We start from the raw sequence: 24,030 nt of genomic DNA, 5'->3' as shown, positions 1-24,030 counted from the left end.
ATTAATTGGATTTATTATTCTATTAAGAGCACTCCCACTTACTGTTTTTCACAGGAGATCTTTCTCCGTTTGTCTGAGTTAGCTTTTCTATAGAATTAGCAGAAGGTACTTCTCAAGGGGCAGGATTCTGTAGAACATAAGACCTTAAATCCAGGTAAAACCAAGGAACCAGTGTCAAGTCTGGATGTTAGAGATCATATTTCTTTCCATGCATATTTTGAAGTGAAAGTCTGAGGAGTTGGGAACCCAGGGTCACTTCACCACTGAGTTATATCCCCAGTGCTTTTTAGATTTTTTTTTTTTTTTAATTTTAAGACAGGGTTTCTAAATTGCTGAAGATCTGGCTAAGTTGCTGAGGCTGGCCTCAAACTTACGATTCTCCTGCCTCAGCCTCCTGAGTCACTGGGATTACAGGTGTGTGCCACCATAGCCAGCTAGGTGGTCACTCTTTAGTTTGGAGCCCCGATTCCCTTTGAAAATCCTGCTATTGCTATTACTGCCACCTGTCATAACCCTCTCTCCAATAGTTGTAATTATTGTTTTAAAACAATAATAATCGAACAATGTATCTTTGAGTTTGTAACATATAGATGTAATGTGTTAACAGTAATCTCACAAAGAGGGGAAGAGGAATAGAGCTAGGTGGGAGCAAAATTTCTGTATTTCACTGAAACTAATTTAGCATAAACCTAAAGTAGAGTCTGATAAATTTAAGCATATTAGAAGAACTAGAGCAACTACTAATAATACAAAATATGGTGAAAAGATCGTTAAAGAAATTAAGATGTTACACTAGAGAAAATATTCATTTACGATTCCACGTAATGGCAGAATACACATTATTCCCTAATGTGCATAGAGCATTCTTCAAGATAGACCATGAGCTCTGTCATAAGAAAAGCCTCAGTGTTCCAGTTATTTTGAAAAAACTCTAAAAAATAAAAAGCTTCAGTGGATCTTGAAGGATTGGAATTATGCAAAGTATGTTCTCTGATCAAAATGGATTGAAATAAAAAAATCCCCCAATATATAGAAATTAAATAGCAAACTCCTAAATATCAAATCAAAAAATCACAAGGGAAAGGAGAATTCACTTTGAGGTGCTGCAACATGGATGATGTTAAGCTGAGAGTGATACCTGAGGATATTATACTAAGTGAAAGAAGCCAGTCAACAAAGGAGAACCCACGTGATTCTGTTCATCTGTGGTATGTAAAGCAGTCAGACTTTATAGAAACAGAAAGTGGAACGGGGCCAACAGGAGCTGAGTTGGGGTGAATGAGGGGTGGCTGTTCAGTGGTTACAGTTTTAATTTCATTGTAAATATTTTAGAGATCTGTTGCACAACAATGTGCAACAGATACTTTACATTACTGAATACTTAACATTACTGAATTGTACATTTAGAAATCACAAATTTGTTCAATTTCATGTTGTATGTTTTGTTTTTAACAAATTACAAAAGAGGATAATTAATCTAAATTTATGACACACTCTTCCAAAAATAGAACAGGAGGGAATACATCCCAACTCATGTCTATGATTTGAAAACCTAAAGTTATCACAAGGAAATTGCAGACTAGTACCTGTTATGAATTTAGACATTCTCAACAAACACTAGCACATAGAACCTAGAATATTTAAAAAGCATTATACACTCTGACCAAGTGGTATTTAGCAAGCCAGGATTGCAAAGCTGCTATAAAACTGGAAAATCAATTAATGTAATATGTCATATGAACAGAATAAAGAAAAAAATCATGTAATCATCTCAGTAGACACAGAGAAAGCATTTCACAACATTTGACATGATAAACATACTCAATACACTGGAAATAAGAGAACATATGAAATCTAATATAGGACATCTATGAAAGACTCCTAACAGTGTACTTGATAGTGAAGAGAGCTTCCCCCCAAGATAAGAGCCTGCCTCACCAGCTTTATTCCTTATGTACTTCAAGTTATAGCCAGGAAAATTAAATAAGAAAACAGATTGGGAGTAAAATTCATATGGTATTTGTAGATGACATGATATTATGTAAAAGGCTAAGGACTACACTGGAAAGCTATTAGGACTCATAAGGAGGTCAGTAAGATTGGAGGATACAAGATTAATACACAAAAGTCAATTTTATTTCTGTTTAATAGAACTCAGCACACCAAAAATCCAATTAAGAAGACAGTCCAATTGATAATAATATCATAAAGAATAAAATATTTAGGAATAAATCTCACAAAAAAGTATAAAACTTATGCTTGTGAAAACTATAAAAATTGTTGAAATAAAGAAGATTTAAATAAATGGAAAAGCATCTTTATATACTGGAGACTTGATATTGTTGATATGGGAATACTCCCCAGATGGATCTGCAAAGGTAATGGATCCCGTGAAACTCTTAGCTGGCCTCTTTGATGAAGTTGATGAGCTGATCCTAAAATTCATATGGAAATGCAAAGAACTCAGAATAGCCAAAATAAATTGGAAAAAGAACAGTTGAGATGCTACAACATGGATGAATCTTAAAGATATTGTACTAAGGAAGTAAGCCCATCAACAAAAGAAGAATGATGGAATTCACTTGAATTCACTTGAAGCATGTCAAGTAATCAAACTCACAGAAACAGAAGGTAGAGAGGGGGGAGTGGTGGTCAGGACTGGGTGGTGGGAAACATGAATGTCTATTGAGTTTCAGTTTTGGTGTAAATATTTGAGATTTCAAAACTTCCTTCAAAATGATGGCAATCAAAACGGCATGGTATTAGTAAAAGGATAGACAAAGAGATTGATGGAATAGAATTGAGACTTCAGAACTAAACTCAAAACTTCATGGTCAATGGGTTTCTTCTAACAAGGCTTTCAAGATCAATTAGTGAGGGAAAAATAGTCTTTTCAATAAACAAAGATGGGACAATTGGATACCCACATGCAGAAGAGTGAAATTGAATTCCTTCCTCACACCACATGTGTCAACCTAGAAATAGATCAAAGATCAAAGACCTCAACATAAGAGCTAAAACTACAGAACTCTTAAAGCATAGGAGTAAATCTTCGTAGCCTTGGTAGTAGTTTCTTAGGTATGAGCAACAACAGAATAAACAGATAAACTGGACATCATCAAATGAAAACTCTGTGCTTCTAAGGACACCCTCAAGAAATTGAAAATAAATCCACAAAATGATAGGCAGTTTTATACTTATGCATAATTCTTGTACATAAATAAAGAACTCCTGCAGTTCAGTAATAAAAAGAAAAAAGCACTCTGCTGAACACCCTCAACAGCGATTTGTAGGGGTTACTGTGGCAGTAGGTGAGAAGACTATCTGAGACTGGGAGGAGGAGGGGTTGGGTGGCAGAATTATGAGTATTTCCAAGGGGAGGTGATGCCTGAAGTAAGCCTTGGAGGATAAGAAGGATTTAGCCTTGGAGAAGGCAGAAAAAGGCATGGCGGGTAAAGGAACAGTGCAGGCAATGACTTGGAATGGGACAGGATACGTTGCTTCCAGCTAACTACAAGTGTATGACTTGCCCTGGGCAAAAGAGATATTTTGGGGCAGGTCAAGTATAGCTCTTTTTTTATAACACCATAGTGGATTTCGTTGACCAGGTTTTAAGACCATCCTGCCTAGAAGACAGGCTAGCTCTTTTTTCTCCTGTGCAAAGAATGAGAGCCCATATTACTTAAATAGCCCTGCAGACTAGTGGAAGCTTACTCTCAAAGGGTACAGTGATTTTGTAATGCACCTTTATAGATCTCCCCTGTTCTAGAGTTTATCTTTCCCTTTTGGAAGTCAGAGATTGAAAGACTTCTTGTTATTTTTTAATGAACTTATTAGGGAGCTATATCATCATACCCTCAGCACTGTAGGAAATGGAATCAAGCAGAATATTTGTCCCTGCACCAAGGAGGAGCCGAGGCTTGGGGCTGAATTCTCTGCAGGGAACTGTCTGGGTTACATGCAATTTTCTTGATCCCTCTCTTGTAAATAAGCAATGCCATGTTTGAAAATGACCCAGGAAAACAAATTACCTGTAAAGGAGCTCCATATGAGGTGGAGGGAGGTGGGGGGGGGAGTAGGTGTGTGGGGGGAGCTGTAGGGGGCGTGTTTATCTGGATCTTTATAAGTTGGTGATAGGCCTTTTTGCAGGAGGCTCCTTCTGCCTGGTGCTGTAATTCTAGGCACTGGCTTCCTAAGCAGCTCCCGTAGGCAAGTCCAGAATACCCAGTCTCTGGCAGCAGTGTGCTTTTCGTCAACACTGCTGGGGGCGGGGGGGGGCACATTTTATTTTTGTAATTCTGATTTATTTGCCATCTGTGAGGAGTAGAGTTTGATTCCACTCTCTGAAGTAGAATATGTGTTGACTGCTTCCCAGCTCTGCGTGGTGTCCCTGGCGCTGTTCAGAACTCTCATCGGTTTACATTGTGAAGATGTGATGCTACAACTAGTTTTAAGGTGAGTTACCTCCCACCTTTGAGTGTGTGTATATGTGGCTCCCTTTAAAGCAAAATTAATTGTATGCTATTAGTATTTTATTTTTACTTTGGTAATGTAAGCTAAATACGAGCAAAACTTCTGAGGAAGAACATCATCAAGAGCATCAATTTAAATTTTGCATTGGGTCCCAAGGTTAATTTCAGTTTTATTCTGTGAAGTTTTGTTTTTTTTTTTTTTGCAGGGTGGGTATATGCATTTTATTATAAATGTGTTCCTAGAAACATCATGTAGACTATTTGGAAATTTTCACAAGTATCATGAAAGCTCTTTGGCATGGTGGTTGAAGTTCTTTCTCCTGAAGTATGTTTATTAGGGATCTTTGTTATTAAAAACAACTGTCCCAAAGATGAAAAGCTGTTGAATACAATTTGGCTTTTTCTTTGGTAGTGGTACACATTTAGTGTGCACTATCAGATCTGTGATCATGTTTCAATTAAATTCCATAAATATTTAATCAGCATTTTCCATGTGCAACTCTGCAGGGAGGGAAGTGTGGGAGCAGCTGAGCTAACAGGACTTTTCCTCAAAGTGGCCCAGGTGGCCCTCAGTAAGGTGGAAAGGGTTCACCAGTGGCTGGTGGGTATTGGGAGTCAGAACAGACTGCTACTGAGATACTTGATTTGGTGATGCAGGTAGAAGACTCATTGGCACCAAGTCTTGCCTTGGCCCAGCCAAGCTCTTCTCTAGTCCCCAAGGGAAGCATCTGCTTTTGTGTAGGGGTTCCACCCCACACCCCAGTACGTAAGTCTATAACACCCCAGGCTAACCCATGCTGCTCTTCCTCTTCTTCTCTGAACCCAGATCCTGAATCTTGGGATTGACTGCTTGAGTGAGACCCATCCCAGCAGTACCAGCAACAGAGATAGGTAGAAAGTTGCCCCAAAGCCGAGAGGGGAGCGAGGGCCAGGGCTGGGAGGTGCTCCTGAGGAGAGTTGGTCAGGGTTTGTGCTGACACGCCCTTCCTGTGGTTAGAATGGAAGAGAGAGCCAGCATCCCTCAGCCGGCCGCCCCCTTCTCCTTCCTCACAGGACTTCCTGACCCTCACTTGCCCGTCCTTCAAAGTAAGGGTGGATGAAGCAGAGAGCAGGGAAGAGGGAGTAGCCCTGGGCTTTCCTTAGTTCACACTGGTCATGATTGGAGTGGAGAGTACAGAGAAGGCATTTAGGGTGGATGTCACAGCATTTACAGATAGGTATCTCGGGAAAATTAAGGGGGAGTTGATCCTGGAAGAACAGCAGCAGCAGCAGCAGTACCCCTGGAGCTGGTCAGGAATGCAAGTTCTCAGTCTCCTCCCAGATTCTCCTGACTCAAGAAGCTGTGGGATAGGACCCAGCAAGCTGTTCCAACACCTCCTGAGGATTCCAAGACCCTGATAAGCTCCAGAATCAACTGAAAGCTGGTGCAGAGCAGAAGGGAGCGGTTAAATGATGAGTCCAGAAAAGTTGGTAGCTGTGTGTTGTGGGGGCCTCACGGAGGTGCCGCTTTATGGGCGAGTTTTGCCTATTAGATTTTTAAGTAAAAAATGTTTTTGAACTTTTTAGGGTTGAGATCAGGTCATCAGTAACTAATCTTAAGGCATTAGCAGAGAACAAATCCTGTCATACAGTGGCGCCCTGGGTAGTCTGTCCTGAAAGGATGACTTGAGTCCCCATAGGTCTCTAGTAACGCAATGGAAGCTTTAACCAGGCCTGGAGGGAATCCAGAAGAGCAACCTCTTGAAGTCTCTTATTGCCAAAAACCAGGCTTTTACTCCTAGGTGGGTAGAACTGGCTTGTATTTTAATGTTAAATGCTTAAACACTGCTTCTTTGATGGCAGGAAGAGCAGCTGGCTCTTCAGTGTACCTAAAAGCCTGGCCCCTGTCCAGAGGCTAGAGCGTCTCCACTGTGGGTCAGCCATGTGGGTCAGGACAGCTTTGGCCCAGATGATGGCAGGGTTGCTTGCTGGCCATTCAGTGACCTTTACAAGGTGAGCTCTGATCACCTTTTCTCTGCTTCTAAAGCCTTGCTTGTAGTATTAAAAACTATCCTCAGAGATGGCATTAGCCAAGGCCGCTTCTGGGACCAAGATATATACCTTATGAAGATGGAGAAACCAGCTCATGTTTGAAATAGGAACGTGTCCAAGTCTGGGCTAGTCATTTCCATAGAGGGTAAGAACAAGTAATTTCCCAAAAAGTGCCTGCAGGGCATATTGTCACAGTTTTTGATAGTATAATGCACCAAAGGCTGGACCTGAGCTGGCTCCCTCCTCCTCCTCCTCTCTCTCCTTCTTTCTTTCTTTAATGAGGATGATGGAGATCATAATACCATAATAGAGTTGCTCTTTTTTTTGGTGGTGCTAAGGATAACCAGGGCCTTTTGTATGCTAGGCAAGTGCTCTGCCACTGAGCTACACCCCCAGTCCCGATATGGTTCTCTTGATTGAATGGTTCCTCTATTTCTTTTAATATTTTTTTAGTTGTATGTGGGCTTAATACCTTTATTTATTTTTATGTAGTATGGAGGAAGGAACTCAGTGCATGTGCTGTACCACTGAGCCACGACTCCAGCCCTGGTTCCTGTATGTCTAATTTTCCTCACTGCTGGGGGAATTCATGGAGAGAGAGAGGGAGAAGACACACACAAGAGGCCATTGTTCCTGGTCTCCTTCCTCTGAACTGCTCTTTTGCTCTGACCTATTCTGGTTTTGGAATATGCTGCCTCCTAAGGTTGTGAAAATCACGTGTGGTGATACATGTGAAAATATTTTAAAGTGCTGTGAAATGTTATACAAATTTAGGGAGGGAATTCTTTAGAAAGTTTAACCTTAAACTCATGAAAGCAGTTATCTTCTCTCATTTAGAATGTCTCCAAAGCAAGAACAATGAAAACTCTATTCTTCTAGTCATGTAAACTTTAAAGGACATAAAAAAATAGATTTATAATCCATCTTTTTTTTTTTTTGCTACCATTACTGTCTTTCAAACGTTCATGGCAAACTCAAGAGTTCTCAGAGGCCCTAGAGCAGTAAAGATTGTATGAATGCTTTTTAATAAAGTTATTTATTATGTGATAAATAAATGATAACCTTATGTCACTTTCTATTGCAACTCAAATGCTCTTATACATTGACACTTCAAAGTGATATTCCATTCGTAACAGATACAAGTTTCTCTCATTTGACAAGGTATCAGAAAAGCAAGTGGAAATAAGACACCCCAGGAGAGGATCTTTTAGTGAGCAGAAAACCAAGAAGTCACCTACCTCCTTGGAAGTGACATGTGATAGGCCAAGGACAGACAGGCAATGCTGACAAGCAGTGAGGTGACAGATTTGCCCCTGTATTCCTGGAACTTCCCCAGTTTAGGTGAAAATTTAATTGCTAGACACCTGAATGCTGTTTCTGAATATCCCGGTTGGCATTTCCTTCCAGAAATGCCCGTGTTCACCACGTCACCGTTAGTTTCCCGTAGTGGCTGTTGTGCTTGGAGAGAGGCCGCGTGTGCACCTGAGGAATGCTGCCCTCTTCCCAGTGTTGGGGTGTGCAGCGGGGGAAGGCAGGAGTGAGGCAGGAGTGGAGCAGCAGCCAGGCTGTCTCCCTCTGTGCCTCTGTGCGGTCTGGGGTGACTGTCATCTCAGGAGAAGCGCCTTGCTCACCTTGCTGTATGTCACTGCTTTGTTTTGTTTTTCTCATCAGTGAAGCAATAAGCAGGATGTGTGCTTTGTCACCATTCCATTTGTCATTGGCTCTTGACAGAAGTGATGGTTTATTTTAATGAGTGATATCCAGGAACAAAGGAAGTATACCCAGGGTTGGAGAAATAACGAAAACCGAGAGGACAATGTGGACATTTTTTTCCCTACTGTGATGGGAGATGGGTTCAAGTCAATAACTAATCTCTGACTACTTTTACATCTTTCTGAATTTAAATACAAATAAGATAAAGTGATGACAGATACCTACGCTAAGTGCTTATGTGAGCTTTCTGCTATGGACAGCCACTTTGTTTTGATATTTGACACTTTAGAAGTTTCTAGCATTCATTTCATTCCCAATTTTTCCCTCTAAGTGAAGGAAAGACAGAGGGTTGAGTAGGGTTTGTCTGTTCCTTCCTCTGTGAGGATTCTTCATTTTAAAGACCCTGTGAAATGACTACCTTCAATACTAGGGAGGTTATTCATTTGAATGGACTCCCCTATTTCCAATTTCATAGAACCTCCTCTTTAAACCGACAGGGGATCTCCCTTCAATTGATTTATTTAGAAGAAAATTCTTATTTTCTCCTGCAAGCATGTATTTGCAAAGTTGCAAATTGCTAGTAACACTTTATTCTAAAACAATTTCAAGCTACTGACTGGTGGTATCTGATAAATAGCTTTATTAGCTTTGATCCAGTGTTTTTTTTTTAACACTTCCAACAAACAGTAGAAATCTGTATATATCACCTTAAATCAGGAAATATGTTTGGTTTGAGCTGCAAGTACTCATTGAGTTCCTGCAGTATATAAAAACACTGAAGCAGTTTCTTCCATAAATAATTAATGACCAAAATAAGGATACAGTGAATCCTGGGTAATCTGAATACCACCAGCCTGTGGTAAGGAAGAATTCACATCAGCAACCACAGGACAGGTTTCCTCCGCTTTCACCTGCCATCTCTTGTCAGATCTTGCCCTCCTGCAAACATTAGTCATCGCCTCTTGGGGTCCCCAAGCAAGGGTGCCAGCATGGGTCTCGGACAGGTCTGCTTCCCACCTTGGTGTCCAGTGGCCCCCGGTGTGCTCCCCCCAGCTCTGACCCTTGTGTTAGTGCTGCCAAGTACCCTGGCCCCTCCTACCACGCTGGAGCAGCCCACCCTCCGGGGGTGCCCAGTGGGGCTCAGCTGTGCTGTGTTGAGACCGAGGTGGGAGGATGCCTCTGTCCCCTGTGTCACTCTTGGTCTCTGAGCATCTGTATATGCTGAGATTCTTGGGAAGAAGGCTCCTTTGTTTTCTGCCCGTGACAGCGCTCCTCCCGTAGGGCTCAGATATGAGTCCCGGTGAAGCCAAGGGTTAGAACAGGCCCGCCCCCTCTCCCATGCTGTCCTCCTCCATCGTCCCTTTTTGTTCATGTGGCTTTTAGCTTTCATGGAACTGAGCTTATGGAAATAGATGCCACCGTGTCAGAAGAGACTGGTGGGTGGGTGTGGTTTGGTGATAGTGTGGACATGTGGGGGGTGGGGCAGAGAACAGGGGACAGGACCCCTTTACTTAGCTACCCCAGGAAGTTAGAGTCTGTGAGAAGCGGTTTGATTTTTGGAGGAGCTGAGGGTTAGGTGGCAAATTTGTCACTTCATACCTGGAAAGCATTCTTAAAACCTTCACTGTAGGAGGACCATGAAAGGGAATTCATGACTCGGACTCTTGACTCGGACTCTGCAGTGGACTGGTCATTAATATCAACTCCTGTTTCCTCATTTGGATCTTCAGTGGATGAGGGAGACAGCTCGAAGTCTGCAGGCTCTGGGATATATCCTAAGTTGGGAACCTGAGGCACAGCTTGTTGGCCTCTTTCTCTAGAGCTCAGCACAGAAACAGAAGCCATTCAGGCTCATGGAAAGGCTGTGACTGGTCCCTTGAGAGCTCAGGCTGCTCTGGGATTGGCTCCGGCTCACACTGTGGCTGGCCTTGGGTCCTTTATCCCACGTGCTCCATCTCGGTTTAAGTCAGCAGTGTGGCTGTCCCTGTGAAAAGAAAGCCACTTATACCCTTCCTTCTACGCACAAAGCCCACCAATGGCTCCAGGTGCGTCAGAGAAGATGGCGCAGTTTATCGTCTCCAGGCTCATAACCACACTAAGATGCTCTCAGGCACCTAATCACCTAGTTTCTTTTTCACAACTGTGACTAAAAGACCTAACCAGAACAATATTAGAGGAGGAAAAGTGTATTTGGGGGTCTCAATCCAGACAGCAGGCTCCATTCCTCAGGGTGAAGTGAGGCTGGACATCCTGGCAGAAGAGTGTGGCAGAGGGAAGCAGCTCACATGCTGATCAGGAAGAGAGAGACTCCACTCGCCAATACAAAACACATACCCCAAAGCCACGCCCGAGGCCCACCTCCTCCAGCCACACCCGCCTGCCTCCAGTCACCCTCAGAGCTCCCCTCAGGGGTTACTTCACTGATAGGTGATTTCTCCTCCAGACCTTCTTGCCTTGTCTCCCACGTGAGCTTTGGGGGACACCTCACATCCAAACTGTAACACAGCGGTTGCTGGCCAGCTTCATTCAGTGCCTGCTCTGAGCCCAAGTTTTCAGGAGTGCAGGACAAACGGCTAAAGCGGGTCCTTGCTCTGGCAGTGAATCATGTTGAAGAGTCAGGCCTGAAGCACTCGTGGACCGGGCCACAGTGGTGCTTCAACAGTGAGCAGAGGGAAGGGAGCGAGCGGCTCCGTCCTGGAGTAGAGAGCCGGGAGCCTTCTCAGGGTGGGTGGCCCTGGAGCTGGACTTTGCAGGGGGACAGGGCATTTGTCAGGCAGAGAAAGGAAAAGGACGCTCCAGGGGAATTTCGGGTGGTGCAGAGCCCAGGGGCAAGGAGGAAGCTCATGGAGGTCAAGTTGGGAAGGCCTGTGATGCCCTGCGAGGGGCAGTTCTGTCGGGAGGAGCAGCCTAGACAGGGGGTGGGCGAGCCCTGGTGGCTGGTGGGGGTGGGGAGAGGACAAATCCTGGCTGCCATCACCAGGGCTGACGGTGCTTTGGGACTCAGTCCCAGCAGGGTCCAGGGCATCGCAGGGACTGATGCAGCTCTGTCTGTCTTTCCAGGTATCTGATCCCCTGCAATCACATGATGCTCAGTCAGAGGTGGGCCGTGAAGGAAAGAGACTGCTACTCCGTGTCTGCGGCCAAGCTTCTCGCCTTGACCCCTGTCTGCTGCGCCAGCGGGATCACACTGACGCTTGGGAACCAAGAGAGAGATTATATTCTGTGGTCAAAGTGGACGCATGATGGCTCAGGTAGGAACTCACTAGTGACAATCTTTAACCCAGGATGCCGCCTTCCATCTCTCCTGGGGCCTGGGGCCTCAGGCAGGAGGAGTAACACAGAGTCCTGTCCTGTTTCTTCGTGAGTCACTAGTTGGCTCCTTCTCTGCCTAACAAGGGTACGGACGCTTGGTCATCAGTGTTCACTGAAGCACTGGGGCGTCACCTTGGCAGTTGTCCTTGGCCCCTGTTTTAAGTGGCCCTTCTTGTGGCAAAGTCCAAATGTGATATCTACAACAAAATGAGGTCATAGGTGTGGCCACAGCTGTCGTGAGGGTGGAGCTAGCCCTCGTCTGAACCCCACAGTGTCCCACTTGTTTGTCAATTGTGTCTCCTCATCTCTAGGCGCCGTGGCGCACACCCAGCCCAGCCACTTGGGAGGCCGAGGAAGGAGGACTGTAAGTTCTAGGCCAGCCTCAGCAACTTCAGCCAGACTCTGTCTTAAAACAAAAAAAATAAAAAGGGCTGGGGATGGTAGGTCAGTGGTAAAGTGCCCCTGAGTTCAATCCCAGGCACCCACCCCCTAAATATATATCTTATTATAAAACTTGCAGTTTGTGGTGTCAGCTGTGTCTGATTAATCTGACGGACAAGTGAGGGACTCTCCTAGATGCTCTCTCCCACAGGAGTTTTAAGACTCATGTCCTGTTTGTCATCTACAGTTCACTTTGTACCAGTTAAATTTAAATGGCCACCTCTGTTAACCTTGGTCCTCTGGCAGCAGCTGGTAACAAGGGGACAAATATTTGTGTATCTCTAATGGTCACACGGCTGAGTTCAGGAACATTCTTCCTGTCCTGTGACCACTAGGAAATGATCCAGTCCTGGAGGTGACTTAAGTGTTTGCAGCCAGTGTTCTGATATCCCCTCCCATCATGCCGTTCTGTCCACCCAGCCACAGTCCTCTTAGGTGACATCTGTTTAAGAACTGAGCTTCTTGACCAAGAAAGTATCCAAGTATTTGATATAAGTGCAGTTTTTAGGAATTAAGGTTGTCTTACTGATTCTTGGTCTTTAAATCAAGATATAGTACATACATAGAAATCAACAATTTATGTGGCTGTATCTTAAATATATTTTTCTGTAAGGCACAATAGTGTGGATATCTTATATTTTTCTCATTCCAAAGTTATTCTTAAAAACATATTTAAAAATTGATGTCTTTTTAAAAAATTTACTATGCAAGTTGTTCTAAGAATGATATTGTGGCTCAACTTGCCACATAACTCAAAATTCAGATTAAACATGTGATTGTGTGTGATCCCATTTGCTGCTTTGGAGAAGGCAGTGTTCCTGTTTTATAGATGAAGAACAAACTCAGAGAGGACTTGACTTGTTCAAGGTTAGCTGGTAGACTCTGATTCCATATCCCTTGGTTTTGCACATCCTGCTCCTTCGTGAGTGACTGGTTGGCTCCTTCTCTGGCTCACAAGGGTACGGACACCTGGTAATCAGTGTTCACTGAAGCACCAGGTCATCACCTTGGCAGTTGTCCCTGGCCTCTGTTTTAAGTTGCCCTTCTTGTGGCCAGATGAACACCAGATGAACGCTCTAATGGGTGGATCACACACCTATTTAGTTAGCTAATGTAATGACTGGGCAGTGGTTCACAGGTAGGATTCTGAGTCTTGGCTCTACCACTTTTTGGGGGCAAATCACTGAACGCTTCCAAGCCTTTTTCCTCATCTGTGAAATAGAACCTCCCCTGAAGGGTCATTCCAAGGACAGGTGAGTTAAGACACTTAAAGTAACCTCTTAAAAGACTGGCATGTAGTAAGTGCTCAGTAAATATAGCTGGTGGCAGTTTTTGATGTATTTTTAAATTTTGTTTTGTAGTTGTAGATGGACACCATGCCTTTATTTTACTTGTTTATTTTTATGTGGTGCCAAGGATCGAACCCAATGGCTCACACATGCAGGCAAGCGTCTGCCACTGAGCTACAGCCCCAGCCCCTTGATGTACTTTTACTTAAGGTTTGTAAGAGATAAACACCATCTTTTTGGCAGTAGAGCTGTACAAATGAATTATTTCTACCTGAACAACCTGTAAATGTGTACTCATAAAGGCTCAATCCTCACCCAGTCTGGTAGAGATTCAGATCTTTGTGGGGGGTGGGGGGAGAGGCTTACAAAGTGTGGCATTGAAGGAAGAATGGGGGTTGGGGTGGGGCTGCCTGTGCTTGGATGGTGGCCCTGGAGCAGTTAGGGGAGTGTGTTTCTATCTCTATCTCGGAGTCTCAACTTCTCCAGCTGTAAGTGGGGAAAGTAACCTCCACCATGTTGGATTGTTGAGAGGACTAACTTTCCACAGCAGTCATAAAGAACTGCAGCATCTGGATGGTGAAGACATGGTAGAATATGTTTTCCCTTGTCTTTCTTTTTCTCCTTTCAAGGGAAAATGGAGACTTAATTGCAGATGTTTTCACAACTGTCTCAGTAATTAGGTTGGAACTGGTAGCATCAAAAGCGGTCATGTGGTAAGATAGAACTCCCAGTTTAAAATGACGGGCCAGTGAGCGTGACTTGACTTAAAGAGACCATATGGTATATTTCCATATCCCCAAAGTCCCCAGGAAGGTAGAATGAGTTAAAATCCAGGGTTTCTCTACAGAAAACCCAGTTCCCAAATTTTTGGGTTACCTTTAATCTATGGGTTATTCCTTTCACTTTTAGAGTCAAAGTAGAAAACTCACCAGTTATTACCCAGTCTGCAGGAGGTACTCACCAGTTATTACCCAGTCTGCAGGGGTACCACTAGGTGCACCAGGTAATCCTCTCAACCTAGAGGCGGCCCTGATTAGCCTTCTTACTTCTCTAATGACTGGTGTCAAATAAGTTTTTGGATGGCTACTGCCAGTACCCGACTGGCCATTTCTGACTTCTCAGAGAGTAGATTCTCTGTCATTGTCTGTCTTTCTTCAAATCTAGACTTTTTTTTTTTTTTAATCCAAAACCATTTGGTCAGAGATCTCCAGACCTAGAGTGGCTGGTGACCGGCGTGGCCTGAGTGGGCCACCCCTCCTGCCACCCTGGCCCGGCTCTGGTCCTGACGGCTCTCTGCTCTCTTGCAGGGCCCGGGGAGCATCCCCTGCCCGCCCCTGCGCCCGCGGCCTGCATCGTGGAGTACGGCAAAGCCCTGGACGTCAGCTACCTGCAGTACCTGTGGGAGGCCCACTCCAACATCCTGCGCTGCATGCGGGACTGCCGCGTCTGGTCGGCACTCTACGACGGGGACTCCCCGGACCCCGACACCTTCCTGCAGAGCGCGGCCGAGGAGAGCGCCTGCCCGGCTGCCCACCTGGGGGCAGGGGGGCCCCAGCCGGCCGCAGCCAAGGACAGGGGCCAGACGGAGCTGGAGTGGGACGACAGCTACGACACGGGCATCTCCTCGGGGGCTGACGTGGGCTCCCCGGGGCCTTACGACGAGGCGGAGACTTCCGGCGCCCCAGCCCCCGTCGACCCCCCGAAACACATCCAGGAGATGAAGCGGAACGCCATCCAGCTCTTCAGAGGCCCCTACATCGAGGAGTCGGACTTCCAGGACGACGTGATGGTGTACCGGCTCTGTGCCCAGAAGGACGCCGAGGACGCCGCGGGGTCGCAGCAGCAGCCCGCGGGGCCCCCAGCCCAGGCCCAGCCTGAGGCGCAGCCGCCCCCAGTGAACAACGGCCCCCTGCCCGGCCCCCAGCCCGATGCGGAGGAGGAAGAGCAGAGGGACAGGGCTGACCCCCTGCCGGACGCGTCCAAGGAGCCAGAGCAAGAGAGCCAGCCTGAAGTCGCCCCGGAGTCGCACTCGGGGTCAGCAGCCCCGGCCCCCGAGGCCGAGCACAGCCCCGACCCGGCCGAGGTCAGCCCCGGGAGCGAGGATTTCATGGCCCACTACGACCAGATCATCAGGGAGCTGGACTCGGGCCCCGAGAGCCTGATGGACCAGCCTGATGGAGCCGCGCCCGACCCCTTGCTTCTCACAAAGGGGCATGAAGGAAGGGGAGAGGAGGGCCATGGAGAAAAGGGGGAGGAGGAGGAAGAGCCGCAGAAGGACCTCGAGGAGGACGAGGAGGACTTCGACTCTTTCATGGCCGAAGCTCCTTCCGAGCCTGTGTGCTCCCCGTTTGGGTTGAGAGAGGAGCCGGCCTGTGCCAGGCCCCAAGCCGTGAGGACTCAGAGCACCCCGTTCACAGGTGACCATCTTAAATTGCTTTGTAGTTTCAGCTTTTGAGAATCCTTGTGCATTTTGGAACAGGAAAGTGAGGTAGGTGAAGGTGAGCAGCGTTATCCATCTGCCTAACAGAGGAGTGAAAATATTGTTGTAAAGAGCAGAGGGGAGCTCCTAGTTTTATTTTGTCATTCTTAGAATGATTGTCTTGTTCATTTAGCAAGTTAGGGGTTAAATTTTACTTCCTCTGATGAGTCTGTGTTAAAGTAATAGGACTGACTAAGCCACAGGGGAATCCAGCCTTAGTATTCAGTAAACCAGTTCCTTTAGTCTAATATATAGTTCTCCTTGCCATTTGTTTATAGGTGTCTTTTCAAAACCTACCCTCGCCCACTGGAGTGTTTGTTCTGCTCTGTCCCCAGCATGCAGAAGGTGCAGAATATTTCTGAGTGACAGAAGCTGTGCACACACATCAGAGGTCATGGGAAGTGGGTTGTACCTTTGGGAGTCCATTCAGATACTGCAGGTCTTCACCCTGAGATGGAGAGCAGACCCATAGGCACCCATTGCTCATCTGCTGGGTGATACACTGCCAGCAACTGGCAGACGTCACGTGCCAGGCAAAAGGGACAGGATGGGAAGCAGATGAGTGCATGGGGTGAGGAATTAGGATGGAAAATGTCACTAATTACTAGGCAATAAAATCTGAACTTGCAAATGGTGGTGCCAAGGGAATTTATACAGATGAGAAGGGTCCATTATATTCAGGGGAGGCTGGAGTGGAACCCCAAATGTTGTTTGGTAGCAGGGAATGGTGATGGAAGAAGATAGTGTCACAGAGCAGTGGCCTTGGAGTCAGGCCTGTGGGTGGGTCCTGGCTGTAGCCTCTTATCAGCCCTGTGGCCTTGGATTCCCCTGAGACCTGGCATCCCTGGGCCCTCCCTTTGGCCCTGTGAAGACTGGCTGCATTCCTGGGGCGAGGGTGGGGGGGCATTATTACTGGGCCTGAAGGTGGCCCCTGAAGTCTCAGCTGATGCTTTTCCTTCCCAGGCAGTGAGGAGGCGGGGGGCGGGGGGCTGTGCTTCACCTACTCCAGGGTCCCCTGAGATGGATGACAGCCGCAGATTGCCCTCTGGTCCAGCCAAGTAGGCTTAATGTAATTTTAAGGGGCTCTTCTTGTCTCCTCCCCCAATGTTTATTCATCTGTTTACTGATGCCTGAAGGTTTATTTAAACAAGGAGAAAGCTTCTAATTCCACAATTATAAGGCTGGAGGTTCTAGCTGAGATATCGTTTCAGTGTGAACAAGTTTTAATTAAAATTCAATCAGTCAATCATTAGTAAAAAGGATTAGATCATCTCAGGTTTCCCAGTTGATAAGAGGAAGGGAGGGAGCCAGAGATCTCAGCTTGAGGGAAAGGACAGAAGTTAAGCTTCCGCCTCCCAGTCTCACTGGAGGCCTGTCCCATCTACTCTCGCCCACCAAGAAATCCCAGCATAGTCCTGTGGCCTTTTCGTGGGATATCAGGTTCCTCCTTGGTTCTAAGTGCTGTTCTTTAGAATGCCAGCCTTCCCTAGCTCCCAGAGCATCATCCCTGGGAGATGCTTAAGCAAAGCCCAGCTTTGGAGAGAAAGCTAATACAACACTTATTAAATTTGTCAGCACTTTACATATGATGCACCTGAGAACTGAGAAAACATGGTTTTTTTCACATCTAGGTCAATATAACTAAAACTGTGCCTTTTTCTCCTTTGGACACAGCTTCAGAAAACACTCCCCCTTCTCTCCATATGAGAGCTTTGTTTTCAAACTTCCAAATGTGTTCTGTAGCATTAGGGTTAACTCCCCTCTCTCCAGGGAGTCCCAGTTTCCACTGAAATGAATTCACTTCCCAACAAAACTACAGCATTCCATTTATCTAATTTTATTTGTTCATGTATTCAGCAGTCTTCTATTGATACCATAATATTTGGCAAGTTCTATATACTTAGGAGCTATGGACACAAAACGGAAAAAATCCAGTTTTTGAGAGGAGAGCCGGGAAGGCCTGTGCTCTCCTAGTGAGGATGCACTTGGTTGTCCTCTGAGGGGCAGTGGGAGGGCTTCCCCAGGAGGGCTGCGGAGTGAGGGAAGCCCAGCTGAAACAGATGAGGAGATGAGGGCTGCAGAGGAGCCTGTGTGACAGCAGGGGTCCCAGGGGCAGGGAAGTGGGAGAGGAAGCCTGGGGGTCTTTGCGCCAAGCTAAAGAGGGGAACTGGTGCCCTGCACCGAGAAGCCCTTGAAGTGTTGAAGCCAGGAAGGGCCCTGAGGATCAAGCCAGCCTGGCAGGCCTGTGGAGAGAGCCGTAGGGTGGGGACAGATTTGTGCCAGGAAGAGCAGTGAAAGACTGTGTCCTTGTGTCAGAGTTCAGGAGTCACCACTGCTGTGACCTGGCAACTGTTTCTAGGAACATTTCCAAGGCTGTAGCCACACTTGGGCACCAAGAGGTGTCTACGTGGATGTTCACCGCAGCATTGTTTACAATTGAAAAAGCCTGAAGCAACCCTGATGCCCACCAGCAGGGGATTGGCTTATTGACTCGACTCCCTTAGCCATCAAATAGTCGGTAGCCCTGAGAAGAATGAGACAGCTGTGTGCACGCTGGCCCCGTGGTCCCCAGGACATGTCCTTAACGGGAAAGCAAGCTCCTGACAGCGCACAGAGTGCTGCCACTGGTTTGAAAAACACGCTGGAGGGGGGCTGGGGATGTGGCTCAAGTGGTAGCGCGCTCGCCTGGCATGCGTGTGGCCCGGGTTCGATCCTCAGCACCACATACAAGCAAAGATGTTGTGTCCGCCGAGAACTAAAAAATAAATATTGAAAATTCTCTCTCTCTCTCTCTCTCTCTCTCTCTCTCTCTCTCTCTCTCTCTCTCCTCCCTCATTCTCTCTTTTTTAAAAAAAAAAACATGCTAGAAGAGGGAGGGGGACACGCTGTCCACCTGGGAGGCGAGAGTGTGCTGGTGAAGAGCGCTGGCCGCAGATGGGTTAAAACTTTGGTTCCATTGTTTACTGAGTGCACTCAGCATTCTGCGTTATCTTTAAATGGAATAAATAATAAATATGCTTCCTAGGGTGGTTGTATTAAGTGCCTGGGAACACTGGCTGGCACACAGGGGGTACCTAATAAATGTTTTCAATAATTCAGCTGTTATTATTTTATTATATACATAAAACATTTCTGGAAGGATATACTAAAATCTGTTAACAGGGTACAGGGACAGGGGTTTCTTCCATGAAGGTGGCCTTTTTTTTTTTAATACCCTTATACCATTATATATAGTATGTAATGATCACTTTAAAGATCATTTTAATCTCTATTAAAATAGAAAATTTGTTGCTAGAATTCAGATAAGAAATGATGAAACTCTGACCTAAGGCAGAGCTGGCACAGTGTGGTGTGTGTGTGTGTGTGTGTGTGTGTGTGTGTGTGTGTGTGTGTAGGTCTATGTTCAGATGTTTCTAAGCTAGAATTTGCAGAGCTGAGAATAGAGCTAATGGCAGCTCCGTTCTTTGATTTGGGAAATGCAGAAGGAGCAGGATCAATGGAGGCACTTGAGGACACTTGAGGGAAGAGAACTGAATGACAGGGATAGGCAATGGAAATTGTCTTAGTCATTCTGACAAATTAACTATTTTATGGTGGTTTGTTAACTGTTACTGTGGTAAAATACCCGAGACAATCAACTTATAAGAAGGAAAGGTTTATTTTGGCTCACAGTTTTAGAGGTTTCAGTCCATAGTTGCTTGGCCCCATTGCTCTTTGGGCTTTTGGGAAGGCAGCACATTATGGCAGGGAGCTCACTATGGAGGAAACTGCTTGCCTCATGGTGACCGGGAGGAGGGCCAAGGTCCCCATTTCCCCTTCAAGGGCAATTTCCAGTGACCTGACTTTCTCCCTCTAAGGTGAGCCTCCTAATGGCTCCACCTCCCAGTAGTGTCACAGTCTGGGGACCAGGCCTTTAACACTGGAGCCTTTGTGGAGCCTTTGTGGGATGTTCAGGAGCCAGACTTGGGCAGGCGGAGTTTACCTGTCCTCCTAGGAGAACAGGGAAAGCAGCAGCCGCTCCCTCCCCACGCACACCTGTGGCTTTCCAGGACGTGGCTCTGTCTGCTGATCTCAGCTGACGACCAGTTTCCCTGGGCAACTGCTTTTTTGCTAAGCAGTTAAAAAAAAGTGCTAGAAACTAAGAATAAAGTAGGATTTGACAGGGTCCGTGGGGTCTGTGCTTTGCCGTCCCCCAGGCACTGCATTGCCTCTGCTGTCCATGAGTGGACCTCAGTGTCAGCGGTGGGTTGTGTGGCTGTCCTCTGGCCTTGCCCAAATCTGCCACTCAGATGAGATACTGTTACAGACGTACTCTCCCCGTTTGTGGGGTTCCAGCTGTGTCTCCCCAGCTTGTAGTAGTGATGTCTAGATGGTCTCCCCTGGCCACTGGCGGTCAGCAGTTTTCATGTCTGTATGTTGGCTGGATGAGGACATGGGCAGTCTGGGACCAGTCATGAGATCACAGTGGGGACGTGTTTACGGAAGACTCTTCCCACCTAAGTGGGTCCTCATTGACTCGTTTTTGCACCACCTGGACAGAGAGAGATACTGAGGCAGAGACTGCAGGGGGACAGGCGAGAGGGTCGGGGAGACATGGTCCAGAGTTGGGGGTTGAGGGCAGCAGCCTCCCCCTGGAGATCCACCCGCAAAGCCAGAATTGGGCTGGCATGCCTTCCGAGAAGCCCCTGCTGACGTTTCTGTGGTTCTTGATGGGAAGGTCACTGGTAGCCTTCACACTGGGTGCCAGGGGGCTCCTGCGCTGGGCAGACCGCCCAGTTGTGATGCGTAGGCTTCTCCAGGGGCTCTTCCACCCCCTGGCCCATCTACTCCTTCTGCCACGGAAAGTGGCTGAGGAGTCTGCCCCCGTCCCAGGGATGGAGAAGAGAGGCTGCTTGGCAGGACACTCTCGAGGAAGGTACCTCCTCTGGCTTTTGAGACTCTCTTGAGAGACTGTGGACATTTCTCTAGACAGGAGTATGGAGTCACCCGTCATTCCCCTGTAGAGTCTCTCCCCTCTCCCCCTCCCCTCCCTTCCCCTTTCCCTTCTGTGCTGAAGATTAATCCTTGCTCTACCACCAAGTTACATCCCCAGCCCTTTTACTTTTTATTTCAAGACATGAAAATCTCCGTAAGTTGCCCAGGCTGGCCCCAGACTTGCAAGACTCCTGGCTCAGCCTCCTGAGTCGCTGGGATTACAGAGGTGCGCCAAGGTGCCTGGCCTGGTATTCCCGTCTCTTAGGGCTGACCTTGTTCCCTTGCCAAGGGTTTTGCTCTCATACCCTACCAGGGCTTCCGAGTGAAGCATCTTGTGATGAAGAGTGTTTTTGTTAAATTTGCATTAATGGTGGTGAAGTCTTCATAAGGCGTGTTTATTTATCAAGGGGCATGTGTTTTGGCTGTAAATATGCCACGGCTTTGTGGCATCATCAGTAGCTCCACTGGGGGAAATACAAAAGTCTCATTGATTTTGCTTAATGGAACATTTTTATGGTAAAAATTTAAAACATGCTTACATAATTTTTATTAATGCCAGGCTTATTTATTTATTCCTTGTTTTCCCTGGGCCTTCAGTGAACTCAGACATAAAGCATATTAATTTTTTAGTGACCCAAAGAAAAAGGAGCTCTTTTTTTGCCACTTTTTTTTTTTTTTTTTAATGAGCTGCTTTTGTAGTCGTGTGGATTTTCTTTTATAAGATGTGTGACCCACCAGACCCTCTCTCAGGACCGAGTGCCTTCTCTTCCTCATCTGAGAGTTGGGAGTGGCTTCTGTGTTGCCAGGGCTACTCCTGTCACAGCCCCGGGCCTTTGTTCACCCTCTTTCTCCTGTTGTTTGATGTTGGGACAGTTGACAAAGCAGAATCTCTCAGGGCGCGGGTTCAGGGCACCCCAGGCCTGTTCAGTACTGTTGTGTGGTGGGCATTATTTCACGTGCATTTGCTGTTCTCGACAACCGAGGGTTCCTGTTGCCTTGTCTTGCAGAGTGGGGCCTCGTGCATCTAGCCAAGCAGTCTACACCCAGCCACGCCCCCAGCCCCCTGCAAAAGCTTCTTGTTTCCAGAGCTTTAACTGGGCTCTGATGTTTGCGTGACACCCTGTGGTTCACGCACAGCCACCTGAAAGGATGAATGTCACGTTTTGAGCACTGGCAGCGCGAGAATACAGAAGCAGCGTGGGAAAGCTTATTTTAATTTTTGACAATGAAATTTTTCATCTGATTTTGTTTCAAGGCCCTTGATAATTTTCAAAATATTAAAATGGAGTCAGAAAGATGAGTTCTATGCATAGTTTTCTGTCTTCTTGTGGTTGTGGTTTGTTTTCTGTTTGGATCTTAAGGGAGGAAAAGGCCTGGATATGGTGACCCATCTGGATTTGCACTTGGTGGTACATGGTGGTCTGGGGCTGTGGTTCCAGTGGTGCCGCCATTGTGAAGGGCCATGTCCCCAGGTGCCAGCCAGCCCTGAAGCCTTATGTTCCTCCCGCAGGCCCATTCATCAGCGTGGTCTTGTCAAAGCTGGAGAACATGCTGGAGAACTCTCTGCATGTTAATTTGCTGCTTATTGGGATCATCACGCAGCTAGCCAGCTACCCGCAGCCGCTCCTGCGCTCCTTCCTGCTCAACACCAACATGGTCTTCCAGCCGAGCGTGCGCTCTCTCTATCAGGTATGTCTGTGCCCTCCCATTTTCTGGATGCTGATATGTGGGCTTCTTTTCTCACAATCTTGTCATTATTCAAAAATCCCACTGTCCTAATTCATTTGCTTTCCTTCCCTGTTCCGTTATGCTAGCTGTGTAGATTATTCCAGACAAACTGCAAAGCTTCATTTAGTTTGATGTTTTGAGGGTGCCCTACCAAGAACACCCAGGCAGTTAAAAATGAGCAAATGCCTAATATCATAATAGTTCCCATAATGAGAGCTGTACCTGAAAGACGTATGGATAACCGAGAGCGGATCTACTGTGGGGCATTTAGCATCGTTAATGTGTTTGACAGGTCCTTGCATCTGTGAAAAACAAGATTGAACAGTTTGCCTCGGTGGAGAGAGACTTCCCAGGCCTCCTCATCCAGGCCCAGCAGTACCTGCTCTTCCGGGTGGACATGTCTGATATGACCCCTGCCGCACTAACCAAAGGTCAGCCAGCCTCTCCACCGCCTCTCCAGCTGCCTGCATGCTAGTTTGTGCTCACGGGCGCTGCTCCGGCCCCAGGGCCCTAGGAGCATCCGAAGGTGTTTTTGTTTTGGTGTCACATAAAGAACCTCCTCTTCGTGTTCTTAAACCTAAAGGAGGTCTGCCGGCCCTGGCTCTGCCCTGCTGGGGTCTGGCTGGGCACTCCTTTTCCTGTCAGGGCAGTGCAGGGAAGGGCTGATGTGCAGAGTCGTCAGGCCCCAGCAGGTCACACAGCAGCTGCCGGCCACAGAGAGGCACGGTGTGCATTCCCAGGGCCGTTTTTTGGCCAGCCCTGTCCTGAGGAGGGCGTCTGTTCTCTTTATTGTGTTTTCAGAGGCTCTTGAGCTAAAAGTATAAATGTGATTTAGGATTCTGGAAGGTGAAAACTATTCATTTCAATTGGGAGAAGTAAAGTCTCTGCTCAGCCTAAGATTCTTTTTTTTTTTTTGGCACTGGGGATTCAACTCAGGGACACTGTACCACTGAATCACATGAATCACACCCCAGTCCTATTTTGTATTTTATTTAGAGAGAGGGTCACATTGAGTTGCTTAGGTCTCCCTTTTGCTGAGGCTGGCTTTGAATCCTTCTGCCTCAGCCTCCCAAGCTGCTGGGATTACAGGTGTGCGCTGAGATTCTGGACAGTATCTTTTTCTCAGCTCTGGCGGAGGGGTGTGTGGGGCGGGTGGAGGGGGCCTGACAGAGCAGGAAGCCACTGGGTGGTATGTTGGTGCTGCAGAGGAGGGCTGAGAAGGGTACTGCTGGCCAGCCAGGCCTGGGAGCACCTGGCTTTGCCTCATTGAGGCTCTGGGGTGACAAATTTGTGACTGTTGCCATCTTCTGAACTGTGATGCAGGCCCCGGGGAGCACAGTAGGAGAGGCCCAGTGTTGCCCTGGCCTTTGCCCTCCACCCGTGGACAAGCCAGGCTTTCTTTGGCAGGGGACTAGAGAGAGGAAGGCCCTTCCTCCTGGGCTAAAGGCAGCTGATCAGAGAAAAGATTGAAAATGAGAGGCTGAAATTTAATTCAGGGCAAGTTTTAAGTTTTTAAAAGAAGCTGAAAAAGAACCCAGAACTCTGTATCACTGTCAGATCCTGCCTCTGTGTAGCTACTTGATCTTGGTCA

The 24,030-nt window shown here is 46.9% G+C and overlaps 1 protein-coding gene across 5 annotated transcripts in view; it reads left to right on the top strand.

Moving 5' to 3' along the window:
* The window catches only part of Fhip1a (FHF complex subunit HOOK interacting protein 1A), a 238,510-nt gene that overhangs the window by 201,068 nt on the left and 13,412 nt on the right, over positions 1-24,030 (top strand). For all 5 annotated transcript variants that reach the window (XM_040293192.2, XM_005337599.5, XM_078022036.1 and 2 more), the window contains 5 exons: positions 4,376-4,455; positions 11,277-11,467; positions 14,566-15,675; positions 22,222-22,400; positions 22,732-22,870. In XM_040293192.2, coding sequence (XP_040149126.2) covers positions 4,376-4,455; positions 11,277-11,467; positions 14,566-15,675; positions 22,222-22,400; positions 22,732-22,870 — 1,699 coding nt within the window. The remainder of the gene's footprint in view (positions 1-4,375; positions 4,456-11,276; positions 11,468-14,565; positions 15,676-22,221; positions 22,401-22,731; positions 22,871-24,030) is intronic.

This window comes from Ictidomys tridecemlineatus, chromosome 9, assembly GCF_052094955.1.
Source record: "Ictidomys tridecemlineatus isolate mIctTri1 chromosome 9, mIctTri1.hap1, whole genome shotgun sequence".
NCBI classification, from domain to species: domain Eukaryota; kingdom Metazoa; phylum Chordata; class Mammalia; order Rodentia; family Sciuridae; genus Ictidomys; species Ictidomys tridecemlineatus.
Note: the sequence above shows the minus strand (reverse complement) of the source record. Positions and strands in the feature narration are given on the sequence as shown.